The sequence below is a fragment of the Danaus plexippus genome, chromosome 24 (genome assembly GCF_018135715.1).
Source record: "Danaus plexippus chromosome 24, MEX_DaPlex, whole genome shotgun sequence".
In the NCBI taxonomy this organism is placed as follows: Eukaryota; Metazoa; Arthropoda; class Insecta; order Lepidoptera; family Nymphalidae; genus Danaus; species Danaus plexippus.
Genome location: NC_083552.1, coordinates 2,564,867 through 2,592,214, shown reverse-complemented (window position 1 = coordinate 2,592,214; position 27,348 = coordinate 2,564,867). Strand labels below are relative to the sequence as shown.

At 30.2% G+C, this 27,348-nt stretch overlaps 2 protein-coding genes across 4 annotated transcripts; one reads left to right on the top strand and one right to left on the bottom strand.

Moving 5' to 3' along the window:
- Positions 1-518: 518 nt before the first annotated feature.
- Positions 519-26,571, bottom strand: LOC116775873 (polyamine-transporting ATPase 13A3-like). Of its 3 annotated transcripts, XM_061524436.1 has the most exons (20): positions 26,447-26,571; positions 12,815-12,880; positions 10,864-11,031; positions 10,623-10,693; positions 10,424-10,530; positions 10,046-10,208; positions 9,505-9,709; positions 7,988-8,174; positions 7,637-7,772; positions 7,151-7,316; positions 6,616-6,816; positions 6,118-6,318; positions 5,889-6,014; positions 5,512-5,665; positions 5,108-5,229; positions 4,744-4,861; positions 4,250-4,371; positions 3,723-3,884; positions 3,263-3,389; positions 519-2,966 (listed from the first exon to the last, which is right to left on the bottom strand). In XM_061524436.1, the coding sequence occupies exons 2-20, from the start codon at positions 12,860-12,862 to the stop codon at positions 1,996-1,998; spliced, it is 3,555 nt and encodes a 1,184-aa protein (XP_061380420.1). In that variant the 5' UTR covers positions 12,863-12,880; positions 26,447-26,571; the 3' UTR covers positions 519-1,995. The 3 variants fall into 3 exon arrangements, with proteins under 3 accessions (XP_061380420.1, XP_061380421.1, XP_061380419.1); XM_061524437.1 differs by lacking the exon at positions 26,447-26,571 and having other exon boundaries at positions 12,815-12,892; XM_061524435.1 differs by lacking the exons at positions 12,815-12,880; positions 26,447-26,571 and adding an exon at positions 11,799-12,384.
- Positions 12,978-15,303, top strand: LOC116776053 (DNA-directed RNA polymerases I, II, and III subunit RPABC5). The gene is made up of 3 exons (XM_061524438.1): positions 12,978-13,131; positions 13,272-13,375; positions 15,006-15,303. The coding sequence occupies exons 2-3, from the start codon at positions 13,281-13,283 to the stop codon at positions 15,112-15,114; spliced, it is 204 nt and encodes a 67-aa protein (XP_061380422.1). The 5' UTR covers positions 12,978-13,131; positions 13,272-13,280; the 3' UTR covers positions 15,115-15,303.
- Positions 26,572-27,348: the final 777 nt, after the last annotated feature.

Sequence of the window (27,348 nt, the reverse complement as noted above, 5' to 3'; positions counted from 1 at the left end):
TTAGCGACGAAAAAACGATACAAATAAAATGAGTTGTTTAATAAAAACACAGTTTAATAATTATATATATACATATATATATATTTGAAATAAAAAAAAAATGTTAAAAATAGTAAATAAAATAATATTGGAGATAAGCATTACAAATGTGAACCAATACGCTAACTACAAGTTTAATAGTCAACCAATGAACAGATCGTATTTAAGTTTTGTATTCGTAAAACTTCCGTTTTAAATTTGTATCAATTAATTCTTGAAAAACACCTTCGTATTAAACCATAGTCTGAATTAATAATTTAAAAAAAAGGGATCATTAAATAGTGTAAATATATAAAATTCAGAATAATAATAACAGTGTAATATATCTGCTGTTTTAAGATCTTTTTTTATTTCGTGGCTAACGAAATATTTCCACATTGGATAATACGTCGAGTGTCGGTTTTACGAACATAGCCGAAGATTTACGAACAAAAAACTTAAACTACCCTCGACACACGCTATGTTAAATAACTTACACATTTGTAAAAATAACAAGAGTTTATTTTCAATTTTAACAATATCTCTATAAACATTAAAATACTTTGTTAAAATCTCGCACCATTTATATTTTGTAACGGCACTAAAACGGAATGTCTGGTTTATAAGGCACTTAAATCACAATGAGCTTAACAGTTAAGTAATTTATTATATTAACGTTAATTTTATTTAAACTTGAATGACAATAATGTCGCACATTGAACGAATATTTAAAAAAAAAACTTCATAAGCATAACCATCCGCTTTTGAAGTCGGTCAATATAAATTCAATAACACAGGGAGATACGATTATAACGATTTAAGTTATTAGGCATTTTTTTCTTGACAGAATAATAGACAGCGTATCGTAACTTAAATGATTATGTATGGCTTATGATCTTATATTATCACATGAAAATACATTGCTCACTAACAGAATCACAAAACTATGTCAGATACAATAATAACCTTATATTTATTGTAGGTAGTTCATAATATTAAAATAACACTAAATGCTTATGAATTTATCTTAAATAAAAAATTTACATATATATAAACTTTTTTTTTTAAAGTATATATATCTATATACTTTTTTTATAATATTATAATTATAATTTTCCTAACTTTTTTAATATGTATTAATAATAGGATAATTGACCGAATGCTATTCTCCTAACCACGGTCCGATGTCTGTAAACCATCATTCTCTACCTCAGGTCGGATATAACCTCGGCACCAATTACTCCTTACATTATCACCGTGACTTATTACCAGATAATTCTCAGATATTCATAGACAAATATAATTCGACTCCAAATAGTTTCCTCTATGAAAGAGAAAGAGCAATATTGTCTATGGATTGCATTTGTCAAAAATATTAATCCTTCATTATAAGAATATTGTTTTTTTTAAGCAATACGATTTAATCGTGATTTTTCAAACACTATTTTTATAACACAAATATATATTAATAATGTATGATTTAAATACTGTTTAAATAAAATCTATTTGTATATAAATCTCTTTTGTATATAATTTTTCCAGCCATTATGAATACTCTGTAATTTATTTTTATATTCATTCTTAAATAGTCATAAACGTTAAAGCTAATCGTTTCCTTAATCCGAGTCTGCATCACCAACTTATAAGTACGTAACTTTGTTACTGTAAGCTTTTAAGTTAACGGTGACAACTCACACTAATGCCTAGTAACTATTATATAATATTTTATTTCTGTCACAATCAAACAAACCTTAATGAGAGATATAGATTAAAATATCAAATTGGTTAGGGTTTAAAAGAATATGTCAAAAAGCATACATAAAATTAATGTCAGTACTGAAACCATAATACGTTAAGATTTTAATTTTTTTAAGTTATTTGGTCATTGCATAAAAAACATATCACTAAGCATAAGATATTTTTTTTATAACTAAGAGGAATAACCGATTTCTTTTAATCTAATAACTCAATAATCCGTCAGGAATCCGAGTCGAATATAGATTCCTTGGTCTCGGAATCAAATTTCAAAATACTCTCGCACGTGAGGTAGTCCATGTCACTCAGCTGTCGCTTCATCATCAGGTGAGGAGTTTTCATCACCTGCCTCTCCTTAATGAACGTCGGTATCTTCCTCATATTCTCCATAAAATGCTGTATGACGATCCTCTCGAAGAACAACGCTATCACGAAATTGAACGACGCGAGAGCCAGGACTATGTATGACATTAAAACGTCCTTGGGCATTCTGAGTTGGAGAAATTTGGCTAACCACTCCGCTGGTGAGAGGGTTACGTATACACAGAGGGAGGTCATCACTAAAACACTTATCATGAGCTTGGTGTTCGTTATCACCGACCTCCTGTACGGGGAGCCGTGACTGAACACGACCGCCATTGTTATATATTGGAACATAGATACAGTGAAAATTGCGTAGTTTTCCCAACACTCGTTGGCCTCAGCGCCTTCATAGGTATGGCGCACGTACCACGGGAAGTACGTCAGGCCTAGGAAACTCAAGTATTGAGCGACGGCTATCAGTGCTAGCTGACCGACCAGAGACGACAGAGGGACGATACCGAGAAGTGACGTCAGAGGCGGCAGCTTGCACAGCTCGCCGGTGTAAGCCTCGGTCATGCCGAAGAAGAACGCGAAGTTAACTATTAAAGCGACATCTATATACAGGAACTGGAAGTCAGTTAGGTTGGAGTCATAATAGTACAGGAAGGCCACCGAGAAGAATTCGGTGAGAGAATACGCTATCATGAACTTAAATATACCGAAGCTAGTGGACAGCGCCGCGCGGCCTTCCTTCAGCAGGCGAGCGACACACGCTATATCCGGCCGAGCGCTGCTGAACGGCGAGGCGACGCTACACTCGCGGGACAGGGAGACGCCCACGTGGGCGGCGCGGAGAGCGCCCACGTCGTTCGAACCATCGCCGCACATACCTACAACAAAAAATATTACTATATGAACTAAATCGCACCACAAATAAGTGGAATGAATGAGAATTTATTATATTTAACAAACGATTAAAAACTACCTAAATCGCTCATATGTATATATATGTTTTTTTATGTTAGTCAACTTAAAAGAGAACAAAAAATGACAGGCTAGGTCTTAAGAATAAATAAAAATTGAGAAACTTTGTCATTGAAATGATATGAATAATTTTTTTTTGTATAACACCAAACTTAATATACAATAATAAAACATATATACATATAATGTTTAAACAACTCACCGACGTAATAACCAAGCGCACGATAATCAAGCACCAGCTGTTGTTTGAGGTCTGGCGAGACACGAGCGAACACAGCACCACGGACCAGGACACGAGCCCACACGGACCAGGACAGACCACGGACAGACTGAGGGGTGGAAAGAAGAATTGTTAAGGAGGATTATAAAGAGGTAAAAAGTCTTCTCTTAGAAGAACATGACGGGTGGTATAAAGATCTAAAAAAAACCCTCTCACTTATATTTGTAACTTAAACTTGTAAATATTTCACCGTCCGTTCAGACAGCTACACTTAGTAACTACTTTTTTATGGTATTAGTCACCAATTAGAGAGATAATTAAATGAAGCTTATGATATTAAATAAAAAAATATTTAAATAACCCTCACTCTTGTTCTTTCTTTTAAATAATTAAATTACTATTTAATAATGAACACTTTTAGTGTAAATTTAATGTATTCCACCTTCCAAGTGTCTCCTGTCATTACAATCTTGTATGTCGGTTCTTGTGATGACATCTCCAGATCCTGTGTGCTCGTGTGTGTGTTTGTTTGTGTGCTCGAGCCACACCCACTGTCGAGATTGTCCCAAATTTTGTCCAAGGTCACCCTACGACCGACGGCTACCTGGTGACGCCACAAATATGCTTTTAACCAATATTAGTTCATGAATGCAATAAATTTTTTTATTTCTTAAATTTCTTAAAACAACAGAGAATTTTTTTTGAGGGTAGCAATGAAACGTTAAACACTTACTTCGGGTACTACCCTCAAAAATTTTGTTTGTTCGTGATTAGAAGAGAGCTTAAAATATATACATTACTATCAAAATTGTCTTAAATTACGTTGTAACATAAAATACTTAGTACAATTGAACAATATGAAATAAAACATGAAAAAAATTGCCGTTAAAAAATTTCAGGAGCTAAGCCATATTGCCTTCAAGGATATATAGCCTTATACAGATATATGTCTTAGAGCTATATACTGACACCATGTAATGTGTTATCGCAGTACACCCGCCCGCCATCCAAGCTCATGGTGACCACACGCTCACCGCTGGCCAGAATACCACATTCCTTGGCCACACTTATGGCTGTGTGTATGTTGTCACCTATGTAATAATATTTATATTTAATAAACTTTAAATTTATAACATATCTATATTATTTTTATTTGTTGTGCCACATTTTCATAAATATTTTTTTGAGTATATTTATGAGATTCTCAAATTTTTGTAGTGTCTAATTTTCAATATAATTTTCTTAACAAATAAGTTTTATTTAAACATGTCATGGCTTTTATGATTAAATTGAGAGCTAGTTATTAAACACAATGGGGTATACTAATATATAAACAGGTTTCAATGCTGCGAGCCTGTACCATGATGTAATATTTTTTTAAATATTGTGTATTTAATACCATATATATATATATATATATATATATATATATATATATATATATATAAAGTAAAATTACTCACCTGTAATCATAACAACGTGTATGTTTGCATCTTTCAGTTCCCTTATAATACCAGTAGTAGCGGGCTTCAAACGATTCTCCATTATAACCAGACCAAGAAACTCTAATTCACATTCAACCTATAAAAATTATAAAATAATTATTGTATTAATAAATAAACAACCATATAAATAAATTTTTCTTGTGGTTACTTTTCTGGAAACAACTAAATAAATTGTTATTATCTAATCACTGATTTGTTTAACAAGTAAGATTGTATATATTCTGCCGACCCTTTCTCAAATATCTGTGCACGTTAGTGATATATAAATATTATAGTTTGAAAAACATAATAATAATATGAGTGTATATTTGTATAAGTATACCTCCTCCCTCTCAATCCTTATTAACTGTAAGGGTGGTGTCCTCAATACTCTGCTGGCAAGTGCTATAACTCTGTACCCTTTCTCCGCGTATGATGACAACACAGATTCCAGGTCAGCTGGAACTGAGATGAGGAAATAAGTTAGTACTAACAAATAAATATTTACATATATTGATAGTGACAGCCCTAGACGAAGTAAAACTAATAGTTTATGGAGCAACCCTAACATACCCAATCCTTTATTCTTGAAAGTTTTAATACCCTTTAAAAGAAATTCGTTAAAGATGTCTAGTTAAGTGAGTTATATGTATTGTAAAAAAGATTGAAATAATATTAATTCAAATGCTATAACAATAAAGCCTCTTTTAATTTATATTACTTTACATAATATATATGATTAATAACCAGTTTCCGGGCGACACAGCGTCCGTATCATTTCCGGTGCCCCCTTGCAGTACAGACGTACGACGTCTTCACCCAGAAGCTTGACAGCCACTGATGAGCGCTGCAGCGCTGACACGAATTGATATTGGTGGACGATTCCAACTTCCAGCGGCATCTGATATGATATATTCTTACGTTTAAAACATTACATCATGATGCCTTAGATAACTTGTTAATTTATATAATAATAAGTTTAATAATCAGATAGATATTAATTTAGATATATTGTTACATTAAATTTATTTTAAACTAGTTCTTTTAATTGTATATAAAAAGTTTTGATGAGGGCGCCATCTATTATCAAGATGGTGTCATTAAAAAGTAATTTCACAACTCACGTGTAAATCATCAACGTGTATATTAGCAGATCCTTTTGGCCTGACAACTGTAGGTGTGAGTACGTCAAATTTATTCGTCTCAGCCACTTCCGGTTCCTCCAGGCTCCAGCCAGTTGACTCAAACATCTGTTGGTCCATAAACAGACATATTTATTATCGGAAATGTTAAAACTTTTATGCCAAGAAGTTGATATGTTTCTCACAAATAAGTTACAGAGTATAAACACACCTTCAAATCCAGAGGATCGCCAGCCAGATTTCCATTCAGTAACGTTAGACTGTGACATGAAGCCATGCCTATTTTCAATTCGTGTAAGTCGTTCAGTGATCTCGGATCTCTCATGGGTCTTGCTAGCATTGGGGGGGAGAGAGACGTGTTGGTTGTGACAACCCCCCACATATCCAGACCGTCCTCCGTTAGAGTTCCTGTCTAAATTATAAGGATTTGTTAATTAAAACTGTCTGATGGTTAAGATTTTTAAATCTTTTTAGGCCTTTTCATACAGAAATATTTCAGAAAAGAGCCTTAAAGTTAACATATCCAAAAAAAAAGTATAAGTTGTAGTAGTAATTTTAATTAGTTTTCCTTAGAATGTAGAATAACATAAATATTCTTAAAGGATTCTTTGTATAGGATCGTAATTTATATTTGCCGAAGAATAACTACAAAGTTTTCTGCACTTATTTTCCTACCTACAAAAATAAAAAATTACATTAAGATAGATACCTTATCGAAACACATGCAGTCCAACGATCCGCTGACATTAACAGCTCGTGTGTTGAGACATGAGATCTCCGCTTTTTTGAGTCGACCAACAGCATACAGCCTGCCAACTGTCATGGCGGCCGGAAGCGCGGGCGGAACAACTATTGTTATGATGTCTAGAGCTTTCAGGATTATATCTCCCACGGTGAGAGCTCGGTAGGCCTACAATGACAATTGATTATTAATAATATGTTTTTAAATATTTGATACATTTTGTACCTATTTCATTTGAAGGTTGTGAGTAGCTCGTTCGGAAATTAGGTTTGTAAAATTAAAAACCTTATTACGTCCATACATAAATAGACATACAATTAAAATTAAACAACTATTCTTTATATATTATTTTAAAATTACATAATCCCGACGTTTCGGTTACTTTTCAGCGTGATCACGGGCAGAGATATGCCAGTTTTTAAAATGAAAAAAATTCGCGAAGTAAATCCGAAAAAATATTACTTTTAAGTTTGTTTTAATTGTAACATTATAAAAATCTCACCTTTAAAGCAACAGTGTACCCTAGGCCCAAAATAGCTATGACAGTCAGGATAAATATGAACTTATAGGAATCTCTATCAAATTTGAAATCTGCTGGGGCTGGGTATAGAATGCTCCGAACTAGCTCACCCTTCGTGGTGCTGTACCCAGTACGGAGCACCACAGCCCTGGGAAGGAGAGAAAAATCTTATGATACAAATTTTTTTCGAGCTTCGAAGTGCACTATAAGAGGAGTTTTCCTAATTTTAGTCTTATAGACCTAGTCTACTTATAATTTTTATGCCAATTTGTTCTGATAAATCCTTTAAATGTTTTATGCTGAATCAAGATGGAATAACTTTAAGATTCTTTGATCTTATACTTATGTCAAGAATTAAATAATTATTATGAGACTCCATTATAATTTCCAAAAGCAATGACTACTTTAGTACTGCCTGGGACCACTAAATCTTTAAATGGCCAAGCAAAGACAGAGATAGTATCTTACTTGACTGGTTCGTTGTTGTAGTATCTCGTCTGTAATATTTCAGTGCCGCAAAATAACACGCTGGAGCTATGTTCCTTCATGTCAAAATCTTTGTCAATACGCTGTAACGCTAACTTCGTCACTGGAACCGATTCTCCTGAGGATATGAAGGTATTGCAATAAATCAAGTTGCATTATTTTAAATTTAGATCAATTGCATTTGTTAGGTGGACATCAAAGCATATGAGAAGTTTGCATTGATTGTTATTATGTATTTTTTTGCTTGTAACATATTTGAATGGTACCATCTGTCTAATATACATAATGTACTACAACTATGCCCTACCACCAGCTACAACTCAATCAACTCACCGGTCAGCATACTTTCATTGACGATCGCCTGTCCAGTAAGCAGAGCGGCGTCACACATCATGGTGGTACCATTCGCTGGTAAGACCAGTACGTCTCCAGGACATAATGCTCGACTATCAACTATCCTACCACCCCATAGCTGAACAGTGGCACGAGCTTCTACAGTATCACGGAGTGTTTCTTGATTCTTTTTGGAATTGAAAAAAAGTGGGGAAATCTTATTATAACAAAAGTAACGTTTCAGGAACCAGCTGTTACTAGGAAAATACTACAGGTAGCACAAAAATATAGATCACTATAAACTAGTCTGTGGATTCGTGGCAAAAAATTCAAAGCTATTAATAATGTCACATTTCAGGGATAGGGGCGTCTAGCATTGACCTTTTAATAAATGGTAATATTTTGTTTAACTACGGCATTTGCTTTTAAAACTCAACGATCATGATTTGTTTTTGAGTCACCAAATTTCCAGAAGTGTTTCAGGATTTCTGATTTGTTACAATACAATATTGCACAAAAATTATGACATTCATATATTAGGATTTTTCAGCAAACAAAACTCACAAAGATACTGTGATTGCCTATGCATTTATCAGTTTTAATGCCATTTATTTATTAAGTCGCTTTTGTTTCTGGATTAACATTCTGATCTGACAGATCTTTAGACAAGATTGCCATGAAGTTAAGATCAATGAGTGACCATAGAATAGAAAACTTTCTTTTTAGTCTGTCACATAGGCTTAAAATATGCTACATGATAACGTATGTGAAATAGGGTATATAGGTGTGTTATACTCCGAAAAATACGTGCATAAAATTTGGATATTATTCAAACGAACAAATGCTTTTTTCATGATTATGAACACAACAGGGAGAAACTCCACTCATATAGAAACCACACTAAGGATATTGTGATCAAACAAAATTACACTTGTATGGGGATTTGAAAACAACTTTACTTATCTTTAGCTGAGACTTTTGTTACCATGAATGCCACCTTTCTGCTAATTAGAAGAGAAAAATCTCTTAGAAGAGTTAGTGAATTACTACTAAATAGTTATTAACTACCTCATCTCGACATGTGAAAACTATTTGTTTAGAATTAACCTTTGTTAATATAATTTACTAGATTTTAACTCTGAATCACTTGTCTATCTAAATTTTATAAAACAGTCCTTAATTTTAAGTAAAGATGAATTCATATTTTTTCTCTTGGAATTTGAAAATATTTTAACAATTCCATCTAAATTCAATCCAAATTTATTTAGTAGTATTTGAGTTGTTATATACAAACATACATACCAAAATATTTGTATTATATTTATAACTAACTATTTCACAATTGACTGTCGAGAAAGTCACAAAGTCTCTCCTTTATCCATATTATAAGAATATAAAAGGTAACAAATAGGTCTTTTATATTTTAGTAAATAATTATATAAATTGAAATAACATATAATAATTTTAAAAACATCAAAATTCATAATTATTGCATCTTATTAATGCACATAAATTACCTTTTTGGTTTGTATAACGGAAGTGGCAACACCAAATGTAGACATAAGTACTACAGCGACGCAGTAATAGTAGTAGGGCTCAGCCAGCCACACAGCTATAGTGAATAGTTGGAACACATAAAATGGATTGAAGACTTCTAAAAGGATCAAGGTCAATATTGACTGGACAGGTACTTTGATCTCATTCAGACCATAGATATTTAACCTGAAAAATATAAATAAAAATTAACAAATAACTCGGTTTTTTTCATCAAAATTTATACATATACATAGTATACGAGTACAGATGACGTTAATTCAAAAAAGGAGGCTAAATTAAATCGACAGTATAAATGTGTTTAGGAACATAGAAATTAAAATTGAATAATAATCTTCCAACTAACCTAACTCAAATGGTTACAAAAGAACGAAAACCCTAACGTAATCTCAAATTCTTCATGAATAATAAAAACCTTAAATCGTCAACCCTAACTCAACTTATGATAAAAAAAAATAATCAAACGTCATCTGTCATAATAATCTGTCAATCATGAAAACTGACATTCTCATCCTCCTCTCGGCGCAGGGGGGGCGGGAGGCCAAGGTGTGTACATTGATACAACTCGCTCCTCGCTCTAAGCCTGCAACCTTCGACCACCTCGCCCGAACACAGTCCCATACTAACTGCTGTTTCTTGTGGCGGAACTGACGGTACTGTTGTACATCTGGAGGAGGAGAATTTTTATTTATTATGTCACCTTGACAAAAGTCACACCAAATAAATGAACATTTTATTGGAATAAAAATATATTATTAAGACTACATACTCCCGACGTTTCGGTTACTTTGCAGCAACCGTGATCACGGACAGATGAGATGTGATAATTATCACTTCATTTAGTTCATATATTTCTACTAACATAATTTCATATAAACTTACTCAATTTTGTCCCATCCTCTAAGTGTATGGGTGTGTGAAGATCGTCTGCGCTGTTAATAACCTTCTCATCGTCAAACCCTTCATCAAAACCTTCATTTAGGAGACCACTGAAATATTAAATTGATAGCACTAAAATACTGTACACAACTCGTACATATAAAATTTTTTGTCCATTTATAAATTACAATTGAAATATTACCTTGAATCAGCGATATTTTTATCATAAATCCTATGAATATAGTAACTTTTACACTTCTTTTGATATGTTTCCTGAAAGTTAAAAAAAAAATATTAAGACACTTTTGTATTATAAAAAGTATTAAATCAAGATTCATCATAACAGCACATTATATAGATGATCGTTTGTTCCTGTTTAACATAAATAGTGAAAATATTAAAATAATATAATTAACATATAAGAACTCCTTTAGGATACTTACTTCAACTAAAACCTTATCTGCTACTTGGAAGCTGCATCTACGTGAGGTAGCATACAACAGCCACGTCGGATACCAATGAAACACCAGGAACGGTATGCCGCATGTTAATGTTGACAGTGTGTAAACCAATACAGAACGCCATCTTGATCGGCAATAACCGTATGCAACCTGTTTGAAAAGATAATGAATATTTTTAATATCTCTGATATTAATTTCCTTAAATTATTGTGTTTTTATATAAAAATAGGCAGTGACTTAAACTAAAACTGCCTATTATGTAAACTTATAATATATTCATGATATTTGATAAAATAAGGTTGTTATTATGTTTGAAATGTAGAAACGGAAACAGAGCATTAGATTAGATATTGAACAAAGTCTATTACAGGGGAAATACTCAATAACATGGCATAACATGACTTATTCAGTATGTAACTAATAACATTTTATTTAATATAGGTATATATACTGTTTAAAGAATAGAAATTTAGTTTAAACTTTTTAGTGCCATCATGATGTCAAGGTGTTGCGAAACACACAAAACACAAAAATAAATAAAACGACACAAAAATATATTTTTATGTCTCAATTTATAAAAATATATTTAAATGGTACTGAGATACACAAAGTATGGACTATGTACAACACATTGCTTACAAAAAAATATTTTTGATGCTTAAAATATGCTTTGTGGCAATAAAAATACCAATATTGACATAGCAGTTATATTATCATATTAAAAACAGTCATTGCATAATTATTACAAAAATTATATCAGTGAAAGAAGACTGTTCTTTCAACAACTCTTCATACTTAGTGAAGGTAAATAATTAATATATTTTTTACTGAGATCAATTTTAGAAAAAAGTATATTATTTTTATACTGAGAACACAATAAAGGGGGCGGATAAGATATAAATGAATTACTTAATTACCTCTTCCGAATCAACATCTGCTTTTATGCTTTGTGAATAGAACTCATCAAAAAACGTTAAATTAGGCAATGAGCTGTATTCAATCAACGGTTGAATTTCATCTTCTGATTGCATGGCTGTTACTTAACAATAAATTTAATTCAAATACTAACAATAGTTTTATGATACGAAACTGTCAATAAAATACATTTCGTCCCGAAATCATTTAAAATTTCAGCATTGTAACATATTCTAGTTGATAAAAAATCTTTTAATGTAGCAAATTAATATATTTATATTTAAATTTCAAATGTAATCTAAAATTGTTTAAACAAGCACAAAGCACTGCACAATACTAATACACACAAGGGGATTTTTTTTAAATATTAAGGTCATCCACATTAGAATGAAGTAACTATTAGAATAACTTTGTCGTGTTAAACTTAATATCTTGTACAACGTTTATTGAATATTATTTCCCGTCACAGATAAGCTCCCTAAAAACTCATATAACAAAACTGATTATGCATAATTCTTGTTAAATTCATAATGGCATTGTTTATTATGAATACGCAATAGACATTAGATAATAGATATTATCATATAGGTGCTAGAATTGAAAATAAAAAAATGGTAATACAATTGCCATCTGTCAATGAGAATTGCTAAATCTAAATGTCAATGTCATAAAGAGATCAGAAGTCATAAACAATATTCTTTAAATATAAGATTAGAGTCCGATATTTTGAGATAATTTAATTTTTTTTCCTAATAGTTTGTTTGTAGCAAGAAAAAAATTATGTTATTAAAATAATAAAGAATTCAAAAAAAATAATAATAAAAAACGAACATATGTATATACATACTTGTAATTGAAATTATAATGTGATATTAATTACCAAGTCACTGCCAAAAGAATAAATGGTCGAATAATTTTTTTGTACCAAAAATTTTTGTTACGTGATTTTATAGATCAAGAGGAAATCAAGGTCTTACCATAATATACGAAAAATAATATAATTTTAATTAACACTTACCATCTGTGTGTCATCACACTGAAAGTGTTGCTCCATACTGAGTGTCATATTGTGAATTTATTTTATCTGAAAAAAAAACTATTATAAGAGAATTAATATAAGGATAACTAAAGCAGCTTAATTGTGATGTTTGTTCACAATTTTTTATCTATCGAGTGAACTGTCAAAGCTGACGTTCGGTCAAAGTCAAACCTAACTTCATTGGACCACTGTTGTTGTTGAATGTGATAATAAGGAGAAACAAACAACAATTATTAATAAACCGTGAATTAATTAATAATATTTTACTAACAAAACAATTTCCTTCTGAACAAAAGGCATGTACAAAAGTTGATTAAGGTTTTATGTTGTTACACTTTACGATAATCGTTTCTGGAAATAACATAACCTCAAAGACATTTTATCATCTGTTAAAAACATGAAAATATTGGAAATGATAAATAACTTTCTCTTTTAGTAAACTACAATGATAATCCCAGTGCGCTGTTTCACCTGTGGCAAAGTTATAGGAAACAAATGGGAGGCATACCTTGGCTTATTGCAAGCAGAATATACTGAAGGGTAAGTTATATAGTTCAATACCTTGAATGTTCCTTAAAATTAAATATATTTTTTTATAATTAAATCCTGAATCCAGTCCTTATAATTGAGACCATTCTGTTTTCTTTCATTTGGTGAACATACATATATTAATTGGTTCGGCAAAAACCTCTCATGAAAAGTTCGATGTAATTTTCGAGGTAAGCCTAGCTGTGGTAAAGCAACTACATGCTCAAACATGAACAAACTTCACAGAAGATCGGTGTGAAGTAATCATTAATGACTGCATTTCGTCCGATGAGTGAGAGTGCCGGCTGCCCTTTCCCCTTTCCCACTTTTTCTTGGCATTTCCTGATTCCTACCCCTTCGTCTTGCTCAACAATCAAGGTCGGCAACGCATCTAAAATATATGATATGTCTTTGGGTGATGGTAGCAACCTGTCCATCTAGTACGCCGTCTGCTCATTTGCCACCTCTCTCATAAAAAATTTGATATTTAAGGGAGATCAAATTCATCAATGTTTCTACTCTATACAAAAAATATCATTATTTTTCAATTAATCGTATAAACTAATATAATTAGCACTTTTGTACTGAGATTTGTTTCTCAAATAAACTTATTGTTTTTGTAGGTAGATATGTAGATGTTGAAGCTAATGTATTATAACAACTTATTATATAGAGAATAGCTGCCTCATAGTTAATTGAGTACTATCTTTGTCAATTATAGTGGGTATATAAAAAACAATTGGTTTGATGTAGACAAAGGGCTAAGGAGTTTATGGTACTCTCATAAAATGGCTCAGAGTAATAACTGTTTCAGACTTATCTTGAATTCAAACCTTGTAGAGTCATTCATTATGATGTACATAGATTATTAACTAAGACTAGTATAACTAAAATAATGTTTCTCCCTTTCAAGCTAAGCGATGATAAATTTATATGAAAAAATAGTGATCAAATATTTTCTATGTCTTACAATTAACAGATTTGTTATTAGAAAATATACAATTCACTGCATTATTAGTGTCAAGTGTTGTAGAAACAGCAATTACTTCCACAATTACACTTAATGTAAGAGAAAATTGTAATTTTTGTTCTAAAAATCTATTTCAGTATAGTGTTAATTAGGGTTCACTTCAAATTAAAATAATTTTGTCAATAATCAATTTAGCCTTGTTAAATCTAGAAGGCTCTAATAGACAAGTCATTACAAGGCAATCATCTTAGTTCTATTTTAGTAATGTTTTTCTACTTTATTACCAATTAAAAACAAGGTTCTAGTATAAAAAAAAAATAGTATTAATGAACAGTCATTTGAATTGATTATTATTTAATAATTTTATAACTGTAGTCCTATAGGTAGTATATTCATTAATGTACATTTGTTTATTTCAAAATCCTCTGTTTTCATTACTCTATGATATTCATAAGGTAAATATAATTTGTATTTTACCCACATATCTAAAACAGTTCTAAAGTGTGAGAGATACATAATCTGATGACTAATATGAGACTAACATGATGCTAAAGTTTGGGAATTTAGCCATAATATATAGTGTGTTCGGCAAGCTAAATTACACCTATAACTTATATTAAAAAAAAATTATATTATATACATAAAACTTAATATATTTAACTATTGTTTCAGTGATGCTCTTGACGCCCTCGGTTTGAAAAGGTATTGTTGCCGGCGAATGTTACTTGGTCACGTGGATTTGATTGAGAAATTACTTAATTATGCTCCGCTCGAGAAGTAATTACTAAACTTTCCATTGTTGAAATATATCCAGTTAATTGATGTACCAGAAACGGCCTTCACTATGTGATAAATTTCATAGTAATGAAGATATAATATAATTTTTTTAATTTTTATCTAAAGTCTTGTGATGTACTCGTGTGTTAATTGTAAAAAGTACTTCAGTGACAAGATAAACTAATTAAGATAATGTGTTCTTTTGAATGTGTTTTATTTGTATAGAGATCATAGTTCCTTGCACAGATTAAAAAATTATCGATACATCTTTGAGTTTTATCGTCGTCTTGTTTTTTATTTTTCACAAAATTAATGGCGGTATCTCTGACGATACATGAATTAATCACTGCAATTTTTTTTATACACTTGTGGAGCATTAAAAAATATATAAATAAAAATCAACTAAAATTGATCGTCCGTTCAATGACATGCAAAAAACATGTTCCGTGGTTGGTCTGCACTCTGCACATCTCTTATAGAATTATTCGACTCCTCAACACTTGCTTAGTTACAAAGTCTAGTTGCTTACTTGTACAGAACAGACGTAACTCGTTCTGATTATAATTTCGCTCTCTAAAACTAATTTTACTATTATTTCACTTTTATGACAAAGATTTTAGTGATCTGAACTGCGCATGGGCAGTCCACATTGATGTAGATGATGAGAAAGTTATCAAGTTATACTGGTTTGCAAAATATCTTCGTACCATGTCGATCATTGTATTGACCTCTGGTATTTGCCTCTTAGAATAAACTCCTTTTAGACTTCATAATACGAAAGCATTTTAAGGTGTCGATGATCTCATACTCAAAGATGATTTAGGACGGTTCAATAAATAACGAAAGAAGTATCTTAATGTTTTCCACCGTTTATATTTTAGGGGATTCTGTGGGTTTTAAATAAAGACTAGTTGCATCGTCGTGAGTTTTGCTATTTAAATCTTGCCGATTTTTTCTAAAAGATCTACAATATCAGTACATTTTAGACTTGAACCGAAAAAGTTGGAGAAACATTGTATTTACCCAAATGCTGCAGATGTCAACGACCAACGGTGTCTAATCACAAAAAGGTGGATTAACATATTTGTGGATATGTATTTTTAAGATATAATGAGCTCTCTATAAACAACAAATTTGGTCAGATTTTACAAACACTATATAATGTTTGCGATCAAAATAGTAAAAATCTTTGCAGTTTTAGGAAAAGTATATAAATATCACAAAAAATTAAGTGGTGGTTTTTATAAAGAATAACGTTAAAATTTACTTGTGGATAGGTGAAAATGATGGAAAATCATATGCATAATATTTTGATAATTTTTGTTTTTGCCATAATAAAGTTGAAAAAGAGTTCGCTTTCAGTTATCCTTATTAATTTTATATAAAGTAGTGTTATAATGAATTCAAGCTAAGGTTTGCTCTTTGGGAATGAAAGCCAAAAAGAAGGCACAACTAGATTGCGAAAATTTTGTTTTATGAGAGGATAATAAACAAATGAGAAGCCTTGTAACATTTTCCCTGTTGGCGAGTCGATGGCCTCGTTCCTTTGAATAGAATGTAACATCGTACGATGCGCTTAAATAACAGGTTATATTTTATACAAACTAAAACCGTAACCCGAACCATGGAAAGTTAAAGAAATGTAAGTTTAATTTCATGATAAACGACTTAGATCTAGGTGATGTACTTACCATAATGAGCGAGTTCTATTGAATACTTAAACAGTGTTCGTAAACTGATTTAAATTTCCTATGGATTAATTCTACGTGAATTATGTTGAATTTAAAAAGATTTTTCTTCTTCTTTCTTCTCTTCACAACTTCACAACATTTATAATATACCTAGAATGAATTTTAAAACAACTCAAAGAAATCAAAATCATTTCTATAACGTAAATATGTTTGGAAGTAAAAATATGCAGACGAATTATAAAACCGGTTTTTATGGAGTCGATAAAAAATCGTTGCAACGAACATGATTTTTATCGTTTGCTATTTGTTATTAATAAAGTAACATCTATTTGATTTGAGCGACCACATTACGAAACATTTCAACATAGCGGTATGGAAAGTTTATTGTAGCTTGATAAAAATGTTATCTATCGGGCTCTCATTGAATGTGTTCCGGTTATTGCTATTACGATATTCAGGTTTTCTTGCATTATATCCGAACTAATTTCAAAATAACACGATTATCGGGATTCGCAATATTCAAAATGTTATTCATGTCATAAAGCTTCCATACAAATAGATACTAGATATAATAACATTATTTATAAATCCAGACGTAGTTTAGCCATAGCTAATTCTCTTGCACCCACGACCCCAATTTCCTTGTCTATGATTGCAACAGTCCCACGTATAATTTTGCAACGTCGTCTGACGCTAATTTGACTTCGACTAGTACACCATGGAATATTTTTATTTTATGTAGAAACATAAAGCATATTTCCAAAACAATATATATAAAGCAATTTTTAATCATAAATACCTAGTCAATATATTTCTACTAGTAAGATTTCTTTCAATAATATCATTTCTGTCCGTCTGTTCGTATCGGATCTCTGAGATTTGTAGAATGATGATGAATACAGTTCAGCAAACTAGATAAAAATAATAATAATAATTTAACTAACATTATTCCCAAAATATTTAAACAGTGACCGCAGTAACGGTTCATTAAGGGAAGACAGATTAAAAAATATTTAAAATCCGAATGAATTGATAAAAAAAAATCGGCAAGTCACTCTCATGTAAATGGTTCCAAATTGTAACGCAAATGACGGGCTTTTATATGTAGGATTCGCTTCAGCTGTTACAGTACAATGTAACTGAATGGTATTTAAAAACATTATATAGAATTGGCTTTTCAAAACGCACCTCGTCATAAACGTTGAGTATAATTTGTTTAAGGCTATTTTGTTGTTAACTTAAACACCGAGAGTTACAAAGTTCTGCCTTTAGAAATATTCTAAGGCACTATTAGGTATGTATGAATGGGACTTAATAGTGTTGTAAGAAAGATTTATCATATAATATTTAAAATTGCCCTTGGAACATGTGTAAATAAGTGTCAGTTTTAATATTGTTGGAGTTATTTTGCGGCAAAAATAAAATCAAAATATATTGACTTGCTTTACTATAGAGATGATTAACTGTATATACAGTATTAGACTGCGGCGAAGATAAAGAAGGAGGTTGTTTTATTTACACGCTTTTATATACGCGAATATACAGATAAAAAAATGTGATGTATTGAATCCTATCAAGGTCTGACAGAATTCAACCTTTTTACTGACCATTAAACTAACGGAACTGTGGAAAAAAATTAGCACCCTAATAAAAACTGAACTGTGACTGATCCAAAAATTATGGATTTAGGATAACGTCGTAAATACGCAAAAGTTAATCATCATCATCATCATCATCAGCCTATCGAAGCCCACTGCTGAGCAAAGGCCTCTTCTCACATGGAGAAGGCTAGAGCATTAATCGCCACGCTTGCTCAAGACGGGTTGGCGATTTCAATCTTATAATTTGAAATTATAAGACCAGGTTTCCTCACGATGTTTTTCCTTCACCGTTTGTCAGTGGTGTCTAAATACTCTTAGAAAGTACATATGATTCGGAAAAGATCACATTGGCACTTGCCAGGTTTCGAACCCGCGCCCTCACGTATGAGAGGCGGGCCTTTTAACCCCTAGGCCACCACGACCACAAAAGTTAATATAGGGTTATAATTCTTTTGATTCGTTTATAAACAGTGTAGTTTTATTTTTATTCATTGCTCTGAGAAGGCGAACAAGATTTTTATATAAAATTGCCTTATATTAAATATTGTTTGTGAGCGTTTTAAATAAACTTTGACAGTAATAAGACGGTGAAAACAGAAAGTATGAATGAAACAGAAACTATATTTGATTTCAACTTTAAAATGAAATTTAAAATTCATTGGGTACTATAAATATTATAGCATATTCTCTATCTACAATAAAAATATATTAGTGAGAAGGGACCCATATAAAAATGTTTAGTGAAGTGAAGTGAAAGGATATACGTAAGTATAATAAATTAAAATAATGTTTCTCTTTTCAAATAAAATATACACATTTCAAGTACTAAAAAAGAATAGTATTAAGTAATTAAATAAGAAATCACTTTTGGCCTATCTCATATGTCTATGAAAAGAGGTTTGTAGGTAGTTATCATTGGCACAGAGTAATAAATTATAATCTGTGCATATAATGACGTTATTCCTCAATAAACTGCAGTAATATAACTATATTTTCTGACGTTTGTATGTTTATGTCTTTTTATGATGGTTTCATTAAGTAAAACATAATTTACCACACTTATTAAAGTGAAGTGTCATTGTGACATTCACTTTTAAGTTTCAGTTTTTTTGTTTTAGATTAGAGATAAAACAACAAAGGTTACAAATTTAATGCCAAATAAAGTTCGTTATCTTTTAGTGACTGAGGTCCTGAATTATGACCTTGATTTTGAACTAAATATAAACTAGATGTTCAACAAATCTCTAATGTCATCTGTAATTTACTGGAAGATCCTGACCATGAGGTAGTTGTTAAATTGAACAACAATGTATAATAATTTTGTAATTATGAATAGTCCATTAAGGCAATATAATGAAAAAAATTATGGATATGTAAATAACATTGGATCTAATGTGAGATTGTCTATATGAATAAGAAAAGCATTAAATAGCAAAATTGCAATATATAGAATACTAAACTATCGGTTTTTATTCCTTTGTATGCAAATTCACAAAAAAGACGCATATGATATAATTGATGACCTCGCTCTGTTTCATTGAGTAGGCTCATTTTCACTAACTTTGACATTAACGAGTATATAGAGACGTAATAATGGTTATAATTTTAGCTTGTTTCAATTATAAAACCATTACTCCCGTAGAAACACAGAAGCATAGATTAAATGTGTCGAGCATATTTAATTCGATTTGTTTTTGATGTTTCGACAGATTATAAATATTCTATGGCGATTTAAAAGCGGAAGTTGGAGTATCGTGTCATGGCAGACGGTTAAATTGGTTGGGGGATCCCGAGACCTTGCACGCCCTCTTACTATCAGCTTGATTTATTGCTCATTTATTGTTACTACCTGTTCTGTTAAGCAGGTCGTATAGGTGTTTGGCCTCATTTCAATTTCATTGACGGTTGTTATTTGACATTTGTGTTGACACAAACTGGATATAAAGATAGGTGATTAGGTTTTTTACATAAAACATTTTATAGTTGTTTAGTGAGCGACCTTAATGAGAGGTTATACGAAAGACGCTTTTTGGAAAAGATAAGAACGCGATTAATATGTATCTTTTTTTTATTAATTAACTTTAAATCCTGTGTTTCTTTTGAAACTCATATATCGTACGGCTAAATTACATCAACTTCAGTATGTATAGAATATTCCTATGGAATTTATTTAATTCCTTTAAATTTATTAAACAATAAAATAAACCTTAACACAATATATTTTGGGTGAAATTTTATACTTTTTGATATTCTTCGTTAATTATTGACCAGTGTATCTTTGTTAAGACTAAAAACCTAAATAAATTAGTCTAGCTTCTAGTCATCTTTTTAAGTACTGATATTAAGTGTCTTATACGTATATTATATGTATTTATCCTTACAAAAAATATGTTATTTGAATATTTTTGTTTCCTTTTATCGTGGCTCTTGTTGCAGACTAAAAAAAATACAAAGCCGGATAACTTCAATTTATTATTGTTAAATAACGTCGTAATTCATTCTCCCACCTTTTTAAAAACATATTAGGTATTTTAAACTTAAAATAGCTAATGTTAATTTTTTCCCATTTTAAAATGTTTTCTACAAACAAGCGACATCCTGTGTGTCATTATTCCTCATTTTAATATACTATAGTCATCAAAATTATTACGTCATCATAACATTTATAGTATGTACATACATATTTAAATGCTATGACTTGACGTCGTGACGTCATAGCCCTGATTATTTGTTTTTATATGTTAAAATATTCCGATCACATTTAGAGAATCCGTTGTATTCATTCTAATTAGTAATTGATTAATAAACAGTTTAGAAATGTCTTATCAATAGAATAGGGCAGAATACTGTTCCGGAAGCTATTAATTTTAAATTATGTCTCAAGGGGTTACCTTAAATAAGAGGAATTTTTTCTGTAATAGTATAAACTAGAATAGTGGTACGGATTTTAAAACAAAGAGATTTTATTACTATTTATACATTTTGTTGTATTAATTCAAAATTCAACCCCGACAAATTCAAATAGAAAATTTAATTTTTTTTATTATTAATTTAAAAAAAAAAATATCATACAAAAAAATCATAAATACGTATAACTGTGCATTTTTTGTGTATTCATTTTTATAAAAAAAAAACAAACTATTTTCTTCTGATTTGATAAGTGCTTGTTGCTTTACGTGTTTTTACTATAAATGTAAATTACCTACATAGAAGTAAATTACCTGTATATGAGAAACATTAAAGTGAAGGAAAACATATAAAATTTACACTGAAAAATCATCTAACACGTACAAACGCCATCATTGCATACTTTGCGGCTATTTCCAAGGTTATTCTCAACAATTTCATGCCATAGAATTATACAGTTGAAGTTGATATTAATAAAAACTCTTGAATACTCTTCAATAGGAAATGCAATAAAATAAACTGTGTGCTAAAAAAATAATAGTACGAATATCCTTAAACTAACTTTATTTTATGTACCTATCAATTCAAAATTGTGTTGATACTGATTATTGCATTTTACCAAAAAAAAAAACAAAACTGTTTTAATGAAAGTCAAATCAAAATTTTTCTTTGATGGTCAGAAAAAGTTTGGTGTACACAGAATCAATTTGTGCAAAAAAAAATTAATTCCGATACTTGTAAGATTTCACGTACATATAAATAAAGTGAATGTTTTCGGATATCGCTCGTTATTTATTTCATTCATAACGCTAAGAATCGGAAAAACTTAGTTTCATTTCAATGTGTACAAAAGATCTTATATATCATTGTACATACATAATTCAGTTCGAGAACCAATTTTACGTATCCGATGACATGTTCTTGAAATCAAAACTCTATGACGGTTGAGTAAATAATGATATTAAAAGGGAATGTTACTTTAACTTGAATCCGATAAGATAATTAATAATATATACGATAAGATTAAAAAAAACTCCCCTCCATTGCAAATCAAATACCTACGTTAAATATTAATTTGTATCCAACAGAACTTGTTGGTAAGAATTTTTAAAACTGCATACATTATAAAAGGCAAAAAAGGCTAAACTCGTTTTTATTATTTTACGTTTAAACAATTTTGTAAAAGAAAAATCTTTGGAGAAGGTCATCCCTCAAAAAATAAATCTCTGAACAAATAAAAGGTATGGAATCATAAATCTTAAATATGCGGTCCAGTCTCATATACATGTTTATTTACATACATCCCATTAGGTAGATGTTCCTACTACGCTATATAAAAAGCTATCGTATCATTGTAATGACATATATTCTGAGACAACTTGATTGTTACAAACTCTATGATGTTAAAAAAACTTGTAATAGCTATTCAAGTTGTCGCCATGTAAAGAACGGACGTATCTTCTCATTTTCGATGCACTTTTTTTTTAATATAAAACAAATTAGCTTTAAATAAAGAAAGTAACTTAATAACAGTAATTTAATTCTTAAAGATTTTTTTATTGATTTCAATCGTATTTATTATAGTCCTAAATATAGACAGACAGTTAGATGGAAAACTTCATTATAGTAACTAGCATTACATAGTAGGTAAATATGCAATCTTATCATTCAAATTTTGTCAATGGGATTTATGTTCTTATATAATTATAATAAACGTAATCGTCCCCAATGGGGGGCGATTTTGACATTGGGGGGGGGGGGGGATCATAAAATTACCTCTCTTACCTGGATGGTGAAAGAGGGAGTTTCAGATTCCTACTGACTAAGCCCCCTCCTTATCTTCTCCTTGCCTAGGAATTTTGACCTAATGATTTGATTTGCAAATTTGATACCTTAATAGTACTTACGCCATTTTTAAAAATCATACTTAAAAATTAAAGAGAGGATCACCAAAATAAAACGCGTGTGCTATTGGCATTAAGTGCAATATGTTTTGTATAATGCTAAAATAATGAATTAATGTACATTTATTAGATAGAAGGTTTTTGGGTAAGTAAAGGATTTTAGATACTCCTTACCTACACTACACCTCAAAATTTACTCTGTTACAACACAATATTACAAAAAAAACAACAAATATTTGTGCTCTGTTTCACCTAAAAAGCCATTTGATTTAAAATCCTACTAAAAATTTTCAATCCATAGAACGATTAAATAAAAAAATTTAAATAAGTTTCATGATAATATTTAGTTATCAGTATAAAATTCTCATTAGAAAAATATTATTAAAATAGGACGTAATTTTTTTTTTATTGACATTTTAATGTATAAACCAGCCCTTTTATTTTATTCTTTCGCATACATGTTCAGTGAAAGCTGACCTTTGCATAATTTGCTGTTGATTTCAGAACACGACGAGTTGTATAAGCATATCTATAATACAGTAACAAATAAAACAGGTTTCCTCATACTTTATTTGAAAGTATTGATTAATAATTTAATCATTTCATACAGGGTTTATGTTGACATACACAGTTTAATTAAAATCTAACATAATAATACGTTCAAAAATTAAAGAAGCACATATCCTGGGACAGATGTTAGGTTATTTTTTTTTAGTTATTGTATAGAACTTAGTATAAACTAAAATATTATTTTTATTGATATTTTATTTAGATATTAAGCTTTCGTTAATCTTAATACTGGTGGAAACCGGTTATGTGTGAACCGTTATTCGAACGTAACTTTACAACTATACTTTTTTCGTGACTGCGTTTGTTATTATATGTGGGTAACTACCGAGTTTATTTCTGATGTTATGTTAAATCTATTTTAATATCAAATTTTATGTATGTTACACAAACTATGTTCTATACATTATGAATGTGTTACGGTGATGTAATCTGATACGTACCTACCTATATCTTTATTATTATAACAAACTGTTAGTTATAACATGTCCTACGTCTTCTACTAAACACAACCACAGTTATTAGTTGATTCCAGCAAAGTACGAGCAACGAGTACATAACAAATGTAATTTTTAAACCAAGTCGTTTGTTTACCATATTTATCTTGTCTCGTTAGACGTATCATTTTATTAGAATGTTGTTATTTTTTTCCGGGTCATAATTATTCTCTTTACTCAAACTTATTTTAGATGTATCAATTTGTTACTTAAGTGTTTGAGTCCTGGTTATTAATGATTTTGTTCCAAAATATCCAAACCGAGTTTTTATGCTCGCTGATACAAAGACGAAGCCAGTAAAACAGTAATAGTAGTTTAATATTTTGTCCATTATACCTAACGTATCCTTCATAGTGATGTTTGTTTTCAGAACTCACTAAGTTATTAGTAAATAAAACGAGAGAAAAGTCACTTGTTTGCATAACATTAAATACCTCACGTGTTAGCGATAACAATAATTTTGTTAAAATTAATAATAATTTGACTTAAGGTTGCTCCGAGGAAAGTTGCTCTTAATTTATTACTGATATTTATCTAATAAGGTGAAATATATATATAGCCCAAATTGCCAATAATTTCATATTTCAACTACATAATATATATTATTCCATCAGTTTTAATGTGAATTAAACTATTTTAAGATTATACAATTATCTAAAATTCGTTAAACGCTACGTTTTCACTTTTAATTACACACATACATACTAACTACATATACATACATAATGTATTGAAAGTAAAGTGACGTTTCCTTAATAAAATCTGAACTTTCAGGTAATAATATTCGCAATATATTTATTAAGTATTTTGACATCATTTTAATAATACCCTCGAAAAACTATCATAGACGAGTAAGGTCTTTAAACGGATATATGTATATGTATGTTTAGTCCGAGTAAGATCACTACACACGAAGCGTTTCTAATTTCTCATACAATACCTACTTTAATGAGTGAAGATTTATTAATGAAAAACCATTAACGCTTCCTATGTAAGAATTATGCTAACAGACTAAGCATACTGTAGTTTTACTCGTAAGTTATGACTGCGAAAATACCATTTTTAAAACCAACTTTCAACTGTTAATACGTCCAGGAAGTATTAAGTTACTTTAATAAAAGTTATAAAACGGAATGTTAAAATGCTCATAAAAGATTTATGGTATAAAATTGTTGGTCAACTAGCAAATAAAAGGCCAGACGATTGCTTTTTCATTTAGACCTAAGAACATACAAAAAACGTAATAATTGAGATATTAAAGTGTTGTTATGATCAAGAGCTAGGCCCTGCTGGTACATTTAATGAAGCGAAACTTTTTACATCTTATTACTTTCATATAAATTTAATTATTAATATGATTATTTGAGAAACTAGATTTTAGGTGTAACAAGGGATTAAAGTAAATATATGTGTCTTAAAAATTATGTAAAGTTATTTCCATTAACGCTACCAATTCCACGACTTTGATATAAATGGCTTCAATTTGGTTAGTTGAGTTACAAACAGGCAAATGCAAACATACACACTCAAAGATACCCTCAAACAGGCTTAATAATATCTGACGGCAATTTATTTATATGATAATTTTACATCTCTTTAATGATTTTTGTGCAAGCCTCGATTTAAAATAATAATTATCTTGTCTATGGTAATTTAACTTGGACTATATATATTGATATATTATAAATTTTACATAAAACAAACAAATTTTTACAAGATACTTTTTTTATGAAAAGGTTTTTCGTAGAAAGTCATACAATTTTTAAAAAATCCTTTCACCAGTTCCACTATTAGGATAATTAAATATTAAATTCAATTAATTAAATATTAAATTATTAAATTCAATTAATTAAATCTGTAAAAATATCAAATCGTTTATATTATCGTTTCCAATCTTTTTATTTTATTATACCTTTTATGTGAGATCATAAAATGCATAAACAGGGTTCTGCAAAATCCTGTTTATCAACATTGGAAAGAAACCTTCATTACTGTTAAGTGATCCACTGAGATGTTAAGGATGTAATTTTTAAATATTTATTTAAGAACTATAATGACGACAATTTAATGTGTAAGATACCGTTATACGAAACAAAACATATAAATAGATAAAAAAAGGTGCTATTAAACGTAAAATAACCTCAATGTTATTAAATAAATGTTACTTACAAATATATTTAAATGTAACAATTGAACAAAAACATTCCACAACACAATCACATTATTGTTGAAATAATTCCCGCGCAAAAAACATTTGTTTTCGGAACGAAGTGGCGCTCTCTACTCAAAGAACGTCGTCGCTATACTGAACGAATGAACGGTAAAAGGCGCGCTGCAAATAGTAGAATAGAATGGTACAAATTCATAGGTTTTACATTATTAATGTTGGATTTGTCCAAAATGTATCTAAATGAATATTGGTTGATATTAAAATATGTATTACGGAGAGAAATAATTCTATAAAAGATTTTACATATATTTCCAAGGACTTCACTCACCAATTGTCAACACAATATCGTTGTTCAGAAATCGTGACTAACCAGCGTTCTATTTGTTCAGTATTTAGTTTTAAATATAATTTTAAATTAAATATTATCTTTTTCAAATAATGAACGTTTTCAAGCGTCGAAATGTCATGAAAAATTATAAGAATATAAATTATAATACCCAAAAAGATTTATATAATTTTTGAGAACTTGTATCAGTCGTTAAATAGGACAATTTAGGGTACTCAGTGACACATAACGAACGAAAAGATCTCAATTATTTATTGTTTATTAAATATCCAATGTTTTCTTGTGCAAGTGTAACAGCAACAAAACACATTAAAAGCAAGACGAAAAAATTGTGTGGCATAATTCAACATTTCGAATCTTTATCGTACTTACAAAATATAAAAAAAATAAATGTATTTTTTTTAAGGTATTGTTCGTAATTGTTATTGGATTAATCAATTACAATATGAACAAGCAATAAACGAGATAGCGACTTGTCATTAAATGTTCCAGCACCCGTTATAAATTGAATATTAAATATTAACAAAAATCTTTGTATACACAACTGTTTATATT

Excerpts from the sequence above, each read along its gene's own strand:
- LOC116775873 (XM_061524435.1), bottom strand. The coding sequence starts at position 11,912 with ATGCAATCAGAAGATGAAATTCAACCGTTGATTGAATACAGCTCATTG. Across the intron at positions 10,209-10,423 it reads AGAGGATGGGACAAAATTGA|ATGTACAACAGTACCGTCAG; the intron begins GTAAGTTTATAT and ends CTCCTCCTCCAG. Across the intron at positions 7,773-7,987 it reads CAATGAAAGTATGCTGACCG|GAGAATCGGTTCCAGTGACG; the intron begins GTGAGTTGATTG and ends TCATATCCTCAG.
- LOC116776053 (XM_061524438.1), top strand. The coding sequence starts at position 13,281 with ATGATAATCCCAGTGCGCTGTTTCACCTGTGGCAAAGTTATAGGAAAC. Across the intron at positions 13,376-15,005 it reads CAAGCAGAATATACTGAAGG|TGATGCTCTTGACGCCCTCG; the intron begins GTAAGTTATATA and ends CTATTGTTTCAG.